This window comes from Dermacentor variabilis, chromosome 4 (genome assembly GCF_050947875.1).
Source record: "Dermacentor variabilis isolate Ectoservices chromosome 4, ASM5094787v1, whole genome shotgun sequence".
Taxonomy (NCBI): domain Eukaryota; kingdom Metazoa; phylum Arthropoda; class Arachnida; order Ixodida; family Ixodidae; genus Dermacentor; species Dermacentor variabilis.
In genome coordinates, this window is record NC_134571.1 from 93846862 (window position 1) to 93859042 (window position 12181).

Consider the following 12181-nt stretch of genomic DNA (forward strand, 5'->3'; position numbering starts at 1 on the left):
CAATACGGGGACCGAATTCCAAAAGCTTTTCGTTCCTAAGTGCTGTTCACCATTGCCCTGGTACCTACGCCAATATTAGATGTCCAACATCACGATAGGCTAGCACCCGCTCTTATATACAAAGAGCTCTAGCGCAAATAAATGTATTTCTTTTTAATGACTGCCAGGACTGAGCATTTTTTTCAAGAAAGCGTTTCGCTGACGCAGTTAGTTATCACGGGGCCTTTGCCCGTATGCGCTCATGCAAAAAAATTCTTACGATATAATTGTTCATAAATTATCGAAGATAGTCGGCCAATGGCAAACTGCACTTACGAACGGAAAGCTTTGTTCATTCGGCCTGAGTTCTTTTAACAGTATTGTCGCTCTAATAATCTTCAGTGTCAATTTCTGCAGTCTTTCTTTCTTCAGAGTGATTATAAAAGAGATGCTGGCCAGCTGACGTGGCATGAGCTACTATAATAGCAGTGAAAGTAAAAGGCCTAAATAAAGCGAGAGCGATTCAGCCAAAAAAAAAAAAAAAAAAGGATTCAAGGGGTGATGTTCGCCGGCAATTCAGCACCCAAACGATCCGCATCAACAAAATTAAAACGACTATAAGACACCATAAGTGCACACAAAACACAGCTTCAAGGACGCACAAGTAGGGCAAGATGGTGACTAAAAACGGGCCAAGTACGAAGGTTTGCCAAAAGTTCGCACTATTACAGTTGCCCTAAGGACCTAAGCAAGATAGATCTGTTAGTGTTTGAAAAGGATGTGAGAATCATGAGCGCTTTTACTTTTGCAGCACATTTCTAGCAGCATCCCAAGGTTGCGTAGCCAGTCGTCTAATGCCTATAATGCAATTTAACGCTTTATTAAAAAACTGTCATCGCTCGCCATCTCACCCGGAATACCATGCCGAATGTGTCGTTATAGGCTAAACTTTCCAGATACTATTATCTTTTATCTTCTTTTATATTGTACGGAATCTGGCGGACATTTTGATCCGCGCTACCACAGAAGTACAAGTTCCAACGCGGGAATGTGTGCAACGTAGAAAAGAAATCGATAGTCATTATCACTCGCCATGTGGCAAAATAGACATCTACGTGCAACCTTAATTGTGCGAGTAAAGCATATCCGAGGAGGCACGTGCTCGACTTATTTACTATTGTCGGCTGTGTAATGCGCTTTTCATATTCTGTTGGCCATGCGAAATCGTAAGCAGGGGTATATTTTGCAACGATCTATTTCATTTTTTCATTCTTCTAGTCCTTCGTAATTGCCTCAGACTCCACCGTACCATTGTTATCGCTGGGATCAGCCACCGTACGCGATGAATGATAAAAAAGAAAAAGTAAAATAAAATGGTTCGTTACAAAACGCAGCCTGACATTATTCGTCTTCAGGAAACAAGGAAGTTCGAAGGAAGGCGATATAGAACACGACGACAAGCGTTTAATCGCTCTGCGCATCGAAACGGTTCCTTTGCGTTCCGAGCCAACGAGACGTTGATTCGCTGTTGCTAATGCGCTCTGTTTTACCGATGAAGTTGCGATTGCTGCTGTTCACTCTGAATGGGTGATGGCTGCTTGATGCTTACATTTTGCAGCACTGTGCAGGCAGGAGTGTCGATTACAAACTAGCTGCCCCATCTTTAGGTTGCCCACAGTATTACGTTTCTCTTGGATGATGTGCACACATCCGGCTTAACTAAACGAACTAGCACGACCGTTCGCCAGGACTCGGGGTCGCGGAAATATTTCGTTGGTCAACCGGGGTGCGACGTGCGCCTCCTCCTTTTTCCGGACTCTTCAGCGCATAGTATAAGTGCGCACACTCGAGAGGTCACGAACACGATCACGCCACGCGATTCAGCTAAGACAGACAGACACACACACGTTCCGCGAGCCAGCTGAGCTGTAACGAACAAGCAACAAGTAGCACTCCATGATGCAAGGCCCGCATGCCTGATAAACACGTCGTCCTCGCAGCCTGGGAATATCGAGTTACGGGCCCGACACGGGGGGGGGGGGGGGGGGGGGGGGGGGGGGGGGGGGGGAGGGAAGGGGGGGGGGGTTCGGTCGGCGCGAGTGCCCGCTCTGGGAGATTGTTGTGCACAGGTGATGTGCTGCGAACGAATCCGCGTGCGACAGGCTCGTGACGACGTGACCCCCTCGAGGATGACCCCTCGCCTTTGTTTCCTCGTGGCCGGATCGTCCACAGCGCCTGCACTCGAGAGCGACCCGGATGGACAGTGCGTGTTCGGAAGTGCGCGCGGCACGTTGCCGGTGTCCGGTCCGTTGGTTGCATCAGCGGATATGCGCACTCCGTTCGTCGTGACCATTGTTTTACTCTTGTACGCTCGCAGCGCATAGCGCTGTGCTAAATGCGAGTCGTGTTCTTTTTTTTTTCTCCTTCCGCAGTGTGCGCGCCTGCTGCGTAATTTCCGAGCAGCTGCGCATGCTATTTGCGGGTTACACGTATGGGAAGCAGGTGGTGCGGCGACACCCGATGCTGTGTTTTATTTTCTGTTATTGCTGCTGCTGACAGCGCTGCGTTTTGGGCCGGACTCTTGTCATTCTGTCAGACGTTTAGTTATGCGAAACTGTTTCTTTCTTTCTTTTTTTTTTTTTGCCTGCTCCTTCGCCGGTGCGTGTGAAGGGTGAGCTATTTATAGAGAGCACGTTTTATGTTGAGGTTTCGCTCTCTCTTATACGTGGCCTCGGCCCGTGTTCGCAAAGCTTTTCGTTCGTAAGTGCCCTTTGCCACTGGCCGAACGTCTTTTCCAATTATACGCCCAGCATTAGGATTGGTGAGAATTTGCGTTTTTTATTTTTTTATTATTTCTTTATTGAATACGGGCACTCGTCTTTGTAGGCAAACCCCGAGTATGAAAACTTAGTATATTTCTCTCATACGGTATCCGTGTGCTGGGAGCTTCGCGCGCAGCAATCTCTTTTTATATATAGGGCGATCACTGTATACGATATAAGATAACCTTTTGTATACGATAACCCTTAAACGGTTTACTCTTAGACCACTAAAAGCATGCGCATTAACACCAATCACACCTGACTATACGAGAGTTCAATGTAATGTCCTTTCGTTACTAGTTAACTGGCCCTAGGTGCAGCGATACTGCAGTGCTCTTCCAATACGAGCCCGGAAACTTTCGCACGAAATGGAATATGCATTACTTCTTTCACAAAGACAGGGAATGCTCTGCATCTCTTCAGTGAAAGCCCAGCGCAGAGACAGATGAAATGCTGCGCTTAGATACCACCATATCGAAGTGGTAAACGAACACAGATCTTCAGTAGCAACCTGAAGTGCACGGGATCGAATTACCAGTTGGTCCCTTAGCCCGTTGAATTCTGTATTTGGAAAATTTGCAGACTCTTAGGCATTCAAGTGCAGAAATGTGGCACAATTTACTGTGACTTGTTTTGCGTTTCAACTTACGGCAATATCGATGTATCGCATGCGAATACGACAAAGACGAGCGTCAATTAAGCAGCGGCAGACGCTCATATGCAGATGCATGACTTTGTATAAGTTTTTTCCTTTGCCTTCGTGAAATTTATAAACATCCTATAACGGACGATTAATTCAAGCTGTCCGGCCGCGCGCTTGTCGACGGTTCACTGATGTCTATGCATGGACTTTAACACTTCTATAGAAGTTCTTCATGAACACTTTCAAGACTCAGTGGTTACCTATACATTGTCGGCACACATCCTATAAGATGGAAATTCTATCCAATAGCCTTCCCCCCCCCCCCACTTCCTCGCGCTTTCAAGATGTAGGAACAGTACACTTAATTGTTCAAACAAAGATTCTAGCTGTCCGCTGAAAATTGTTCAGCCCTGAAGTAATTTGATGGAGTGTCTGTGCTGACGATTCTAACGGTTGAGAGAATATGCTTTTCTCCTTGCGTTATATTTGTGAAACTCGGTAAAAAATATAATAAAACGATAAAGAGAAAAGAACATCTGCAATATAATCACAAGGCTGTAGGGCTGAAGTGCCTTCATGCATATGCTAGAAAGACCAGCCTTCCACTTACGACGTTCCTCGTGGCCGCATTATGGGGATTCGAGACGGCAAATTAATGACATAACTTAAATACCTCTGTCGAGATAGAGAAATTATTTTTGTTCAAATGCCATTAAGCTAATCTTTCCCCGCTGTTTCTTGTGACGCGGGAAAATGTAGAAAGAGAAGAAAACGAAAAGTAGAAAGCACGAAACAAACCAAAACGAAACAAAAAGAATGTCGGACAATGTCATGCACTGCCACGCGTTCGGCAAGCACGAACCACTGCAGGCGAGCCACCGAGGCGCGAGCCGCATGCAGCCCTGCGGGGCTTCCTTGCAAGACGGCTCATGCGCCGGTGTCTCTTTCCTTTCTGTTCTTTTCAAGTTCGCGCGGGCGAATTCCGCGTATGCCCCGCACTTCCTACACACTCAAGGGCCAAAGCGAAGCCCGCACATACACACATACACATGCAAGCCTTCCTGTTACAATTCTCGACATTCATCGCTCCGAGAGAGTCAGCTGGCTCGTTCGTGTTCACCTTCCCCTCTCCTATCTCTTTATCTCACCTTTCCTTTCTTCCTGCTTTATTATTTTTTTGTTGCCGGCGAATATCAAGCGTAGGGCACGTGAGAAGAATGCGCGAGTGGCTAAAAGAGAAGGATATAATAAGAAGAGTCACAAAAAAGCGAGCGAAGGAAAGCAGCTGGAAGAGTACAGCGGAGTTCGTGATGACGCTGAGCGCCCAAAAGTACGAGGTGAAGGACACTCACTGCCGGGCCCACGCGCGCTCGCACCGCGCGCACCATGTGTACAGAAAACGAGGGAGTCGGCAGGAAAGAGAGACGAACGAAATAAAGACATCTGGCTTCACGCGCGCTCTTAATCTGAAGACTTTCTCTCTTTACGCGGACAAGCCGTGGTTGGATTTCACGGATAATCGCCGGTGCGAGGGAAAGACACGGACCGACACGGGAGCAGCACAGCTGTGCACGCATGGATGCGACTAGCAGAGGCGGGTTCGCGCGGTGTGTTTTTTGCGCTGAAGGGGAACCGAAGAGAAAGCGAGGAGAGGGTTAAAGAGGGGAGGAGGGGCCGTTGACCGCTCGTAAGCGTTCGTTATACACGGGGGGCGCGGGAAACGTCGGATTGCCGCACGCAGCATACACCGTGACCGCTGCCGCTGCACCACTTTCCATTTCCGCGATGCTTGGCATCTCTTCTCTTTGCGGCTGCCGGTGCTGAACTGCTGCATACGGTGAGAAGAACGTGCTCGCACGAACCGAACCTTAATCACGAGGAGTATGTGTACCCTAGTTGTGCATCGGTCGACACGCCAAAGACCATCGCTGGCGATCGGTGAACTCTGAACGAGAACCGTGCAGTATACCGTAAGCAGCGTTAAAGGCGATGGTGTCAGTCAGTCGGACGCCAGCGAAAGGATGTTCGGCCATCCCTCAACACTTTATATCCTTGGTCGAAACGGAACAGACGACGCGATAGAACATACGACGCGACACTGTCGACAATTCGGCATAGGAAACGACGCCGAAGACCTGCGCAAAGAGCCCCCGACTAAGGATTCTAGGAGGCGCTAGAAATCTGAGCGCGGTTTCCTTTTGGACTGTAAAAATGCTTACGTGCACCGTCAACTACTAGTTTAGCGTCGTTGCAGGGAAAGGAGAATGGCGGATTTAAAGGCAAGAAAGAAAGTGCGATTTATGACAAAAAGTAAAGTATGGGAGCGTCGCAAAAACGAAAAAAAAGAGAAGAATTTCGAATAATTGCCAAGGTGCACAGCTCCTTAGTTTAAGGCGTCATGTGGAGTTCACTGAGAAGTTGCAGCTTTTTTCCCCGCCCTAACACTGGATACCCGCAAACTTTCTGAATGCACACACTTCCACATTCAAAGAGCTCTGAATTAATACCGATGGCACATTCTTTAGGATTATTCTCTGAAGTTTAATCAAAATTCTAGAGTGTTTTCTCTCAAGACAAAATCGCCGAGTGATCAGTTGCAAAGGACTGCAAACTTGCATTCTTGCAGCGGTTAGCCTTGCGCGTCGCCGCTTGCCCATCGCAACGCTGCGTGTATTTAGTGAAACGGCGGTGCTACACCGAACAGCGTTGCGGTCCGCCCGAGGTGATTGCGGTACACCCGTCACGCCTCTGAGTGTGCGGCGGATCCCACCTGCGTGGCCCGTGAAGAGGAAGCGATGCTCGCCGAAGTAAGAAGCACAATCGATAATTGAATGAGCCCGCAACAACCTGGGACGTGTTTTGATAACAACCAAATACCGGTGCCATAGCTTTTGTCTCGTGAAGCACAGTTTACTACGGGGGCAGAAGAGAAAGAAAGGAAGCCGGAAGCGGTGGCCGTTCCCACGCATTGTGAGCGTTGAACGACGGGATGGGCTCGCCGGTTATAACTGTTATACAGAGCACCGAGCCATTTTCTTTTCGTAACTAGGAATGTGTACTGCCTCCGGAGGGACGAACTCGTGCTTTACTTCTTATGCACGTCGATGTAGTGATATCCTACCAGGCGCCTTCATGCGTTTAAGATAACAAGATTGCAGTCATTCAAGCAGTTTGCCTAAAGCAGTAGTACGCATTGCGCGATAGTAGGACGTTCGTGTAGTTCGTTTGACTTCAACATTCTGATGACAGCGAAGCAAGGCGGATGACGCAAGCTTTTGCGTGCCGTCTGCTGCACCGTTACGGCAATTGTGAGTAATTTCAGGAAGATTTCGAATTCAAGAAGGCCGCACAGGCTACAGCCGCAGTGTTTCTTACTGTAGTAAATAGTAATTCTGAAGATAAGCAGGAAACGTTCGTGATATGAATGCTTCAGTGAAACATCACGTCTAGTTACCGGACTACCACGAAGATAATTGTCTTAACGAAAGAAAAAAAAAATTCCTGTCATCTAAAATGTTTGCTTTGACCAATAGCGCATTTCCTCCATAACTTGAAGAAAGGAATAAACCAACAAAATCGACAAAATATGAGGAGCGTAAAGGCAAGGATGAATAAAAAATAGTCAGAATAATTTCATCGAGTTTGTACGTCTTCCACACACACACACACACACACACACACACACACACACACACACACACACACACACACACACACACACACACACACACACACACACACACACACACACACATATATATATATATATATATATATATATATATATATATATATATATATATATTCTTCCGCATCGGTAACAAAGCTGCAGACTTCGTAATCCTATAAATGGTGCTTATTCTCGACCGCCAAATACTATGCGTTCTTTCTTATCGCATCCCCCTTTATTGCACTAATAGACAAACCACTATATGCCGTCGCCTTAATTGCAGCATAAGGACGAGCGACAATTCTTGTCCTTGATTTTTTAGATACGAAGTAAAAACAAAGAACTTATGACATGAGGGATGAAAAAAAAAGAAACAACAAAGCGAGCTATTTCAAACTAAGATTGCGTGTAAATTTTGTTTCTCTTTACTCCAGTAGAACATGTACTAAATAAAAAAGTCTAATGTGAAGCTTTGTATTATCGTGATTATATGAAGAAACAGGCACGCCAAAAAAGCATATTGGTTGATTTCTTTAAAATCACATATGCGACAAACATTATCTGTAACTTCATATATCAACATGATCTATCGCCCATGACCTGAGGCAGCATGTGGTTAATATTTTGAAACAAATATGACCTGCCAATGCTTTTTGCGAAACTACCATAATATCCTACACAAAACACTGCTGATTTTCAAACATTAAATTTGGTTCTTGTATTGTGCTCTGGCGCTAGATGATTTAGGTATTGAAGTATATTTTTTTTCTTTCTATATTATTACAAGTACGCTTCAGTCGTCCAAACAGGCATGAATTCTTTTGTGCATTTCATACCCCTATTATTGCCGCTTCTGTTACATTCAGGTATGTATAGTAAGCGAGATTTTACGAAAGCCTATTGTAAGACCCTGTAAACGGAACTGCAACAAACATGTAAGCAGAGGCTAAGGATGCACGCTAACGTATGTCGTTATATGTTCCGCTACTGGCGTAATATACGGTCGTTGTCTGTTTTTTCTTTACTCCTTAATAAATATTAATAAATAACAAAAGAGAAAAAATTCTCATATAAACTTGTGCCTATGTCAAGATCACGATTGTCGAAAAGTGGACGCATGTCGTTTAATCTAATTTAACACCCAATTTTAACAAGGCGGCAAATTTTTCCAGCTGGTTATCAATCACACTTCGTAGCACTTCAGCTGTGGTCATCAGGTAACTGCAAACAGGACAACACAGATATCCTTCAAAAGCTTGGGTTTCATCACATCTTGAAAATATTTTACCGATGACGCAACGCTATCTTGTGTGATGGATAGGTTAAACTATTGTGGGAATATATAGTTAACTGTATTATTCATGATTGCTACGGTAATTGTTTGCTTTCTCGACACATCTGTATAGGTGTTCCTTGTATCTAGTTATATATCATACAGGCTGAAGTGATCGCGCGCACTTAACGCGTTCAACGTAATGTCATCGTGTGCATAACAGTAATTAAATTTTACTCTTCCTTCTTTTCAATGACATCACAAGCTGACGAACCCGTACACCCGTACTTGACGGATCGTTTAGGCTCGACGATAGCCTGGGTGCATGAATGAATGAATGTGTGGTGTTTATTGGCGCGAGGGCCAGGTATGGCCAAACAGCTCCAGGCCAGTGTTGACGCGTTTACAGTGAAGTTATGACTTCTATGAAGTTGATGTGACGTGGCTGTAAAGGGGCCTAAGATAGTCGCTGTAAAGTGCCTAAAATCTACATGCAATAGGATTACGGCGATGAAAAAAGACGTTTACTATGATCATTAAGGTGCATTGCGAAAAAATGGTACCATATAAAAATGAATGAGATTCTAAAATTCACTAGAGCACTACGGCCTCGTCAGAGCCCTTAAAACACAAGGGCCTAGAGGCATGTGCTATACATGTGCCTGGGTGCAGGTAGACAAACACAATGCAGTCGGATACTGAAACGTTCATTGCGGCGCTTTCAGTGACATTCGGCAGATCCTGCACAAACTACTTGAGATACTCACGAAAGAAATAGAGAGAAGATAAGCGATGAAGGGCAGATATGTTAACCGGATGAACTGCTCAAAGCTACAGAGCTTCGTTCTACAGTCGAGTGGACTATTTGTCATACTTGAAAGGCTCCAAGGAAGGGGAGCTGCAGTGAATGCAGAGCAAGCGCGGTGCTCTTTTAAAAGTAATTGACTCAGTGCGGGGACAGGACGTATAGATTTACCACCATGTTGCAATACCAGCGTACATGTGAAACGCTACGAAACGCAGCTTTCTTTTTTTTTTTCCGGCAGTTATCGTACGGTAACAACAGCGAGCAACTGTAAACCCACGCGCAGCGCGTTCACAGAGAGGGCAGGATGGGGTTATCGTATGCTGTCGTAAGAGACATTTGTAGACCACAGGTTGAGCGGAGAGCGGGGAAGAGGAGGAGGAGAGGGGGGTACGCTCTTCCTGTTACAATCGTTTGTTTGGTTCATGTTAAATGGCAATCTTGGCAGCCGAATGCATTGCGACAGGGTACGTATAAGAAGAGAAACAACGCGGTAGCTTGACCCTACGTCTTTACGCACGCTTCCCGCGTTCGTATACGCAGAGAGAACGAAGGAAGGACGATGCTCCTTTGCGGGGCACGTAATAACGCCACGGAACGCAGCGCACGCTGTGCTTACGGACAATAGTAAATACGAGCCGGGACTAAGTTCACGCCACTTTGCTGCCATCCGGCGCACGCGGAAAAAAAAATAACGAGGGCAAACGAGTAGCCAGAGCATCACTCGCATCGTTGCCTCGATCGAGCGTTGAAAGTCTTATGACGAACTGCGTGACTCGCTTGCACGATATCATCGCGAACTCTCAAAGAGCCCGTCGGAGACGCGTGCTCAAATCTTCCTCCTGAGAGTGCTGCATCTTATAGCAGCCACCCTCAAAGCAGTGCACGTTTCGAAAACAAGGCACCGGTTCCCACGAGAGATCATCAATCATGACGGGTCGCAGTGACGAAGAGCGGAAAACGGAAATAAACAAGTGTGTTTACTGCTTCCCGTAATTCTTTTACGTTATAGTAAAGCAGCATTAGACGTATATATGAGTTGCAGACTCACCGTTTTAAATTGAATTTCAATGCGCGTTCTTTTCTTTAAGGGAGTGATAGTGATCTGCTGATATGATACAGAGACAGCTAACGATTTTTGAATGCACACTGACTTTTGCAAACTTATGATTTCGATACCTAGTGCGTTATGATTCCATAAAGGAGCGTAGAACGGTGTGCGGAACAAGGCGCAATTCCTTATTTCTTTTCTATCACATCGGGCGGCACTTTCTTTACCAGCTGTATCTCTGCAGAGGCACATGACCGAAGGAAGGCTTCCTTTTGGAACTATAGTAACCTGGTAAGGTAAACTCTGTTCACCTGAATTAGCGCCAACATCTACCGCCACCAGGAACCCGCCCCTTCATGTCCTCCGTTTACACCAGTATATAGCACGAAAGTAATATGCCGAGCACGCTTCCATGTGCAGAATCGACAGCCACGTATTCCAGGCGCACACAACCGGCGGGTGTCTTGAGAGCATCTCTCTATAAGCGACGTCGGAACCGGCACGGTAATCGGAAGAAGCAGAGACACCGAGACTTCCAACGCGCGCGCGCGCATCTCGCCGAAGAAGGGGCAGGGTTGCCGAGCCGCTGGCCGACCAAGACCAGCGAGCCACCGGTACAGCGGCCCGCCGGCACGAACATCACCGGCGGGAGAAGCGTCGGCCGCAGCTTCACCTCGAGATCGCGCGTGCGCCAAGCGTGGTCGCTTGTCGCTTGCCTACCTCGGACGATATCCGCCTTCATGACGACGCGGTAGCCCTTGACGACGGCCCACTGTCCGGCGCAGGAGCCGGCAAGGAGCAGCGAGACCACGAGCAGGACAAGTCGTTCGCACCACATGGCCATTCCCCGTTGACGTCTGCTGGCCAGACTGACTGGGCGACCGAGACATCCGCGCCGTTTAACCGCTTTCCCTTTCGACCGGCGGGGCGGCAAGAGGGCTCGTTCCAGTTCTTCGCCCGTTTCCCCCTCCTCGGCTTTCCCCTCGCCCGCAGGAAGACGAAGGAAGACGCGCCGAGGCTGTTCTCACCTGGACCCAACGCCACTCTCGCTTGCGGCGCCGCCGATGTCGCTCTACCCACATCGCGGCTGCTGCCGCCACCGGTGCTGCCGGCCGAGCTGCTGCAGCGGCCGAACGTTCGCGGCTACCTGCTGCGCCTTAATTCGGCGTCCACACAACACTTGTCCAACGAAGAACTCTTCGCTGCGACGGACCGTGGCAAATTGGGTTGCTCGCTGGGACTAGTGGTAGCTCAGTGTACCTGCTCGGGGCTTTTGAGATCGGGGGAATCACTGTCATGTTGATCGTATTAAGTGTTCAAGGTAGTGGTTGTTGTAGGTACAGGTGGATTTAGGCGTTGCAGTTTCATTCTTGGAATTTATTCCCCCGTAGTTCACCTGAGAGTCACTGCTACCTAAGAAATCTGTTATTTCCTGGAGTCGCAGCCATGGTGAATGCTACGTGGTCCACTTCGTATCTGGAAGCTCCTCCTTGCGGGCGACACCTGGGGAGAGTGATTCGCAAAATGTTAACTTTCTTGCGCATTAGTTGTTCGCTTGTGGAACCGCGGCGTTGTTTAACGTAAGGCGACAGCACCCAAATGTTGACAACGGTCCCATGACCACTCAGATCTTATATTTGCAAACGTTTGACCTAATTTATTTAAGTAGTTTCTTGCTTTCCGCGTTTCCTTCGTCTATGCGGCTTTCAAAGATACGTTTAAGCGCAACGGCGAACGTAGAAGTGACGTAGTTTCCTGCTGCCTGGCAACAACCGACCAATGGCTGTCAACGCTGATGTCCAGGCGCACTTTATTTCCGCATCCTTGCGCCAATAGGGAGCCGCGTCTGTACGGAGAAGCTACATCTATTGTCGTGCCTTCTATCATGTACTTCTTTTCCGAGCGGCGATTTCAAGCTTCAGTGACTACTGCACGGCG

At 47.4% G+C, this 12181-nt stretch overlaps 1 protein-coding gene across 1 annotated transcript in view; it reads right to left on the bottom strand.

Moving 5' to 3' along the window:
- The window catches only part of LOC142578280 (uncharacterized), a 127451-nt gene extending 116362 nt beyond the window's left edge, over positions 1–11089 (bottom strand). Inside the window, exon 1 of the mRNA XM_075687681.1 lies at positions 10964–11089. Coding sequence (XP_075543796.1) covers positions 10964–11087 — 124 coding nt within the window. The 5' untranslated portion in view covers positions 11088–11089. The remainder of the gene's footprint in view (positions 1–10963) is intronic.
- Positions 11090–12181: the final 1092 nt, after the last annotated feature.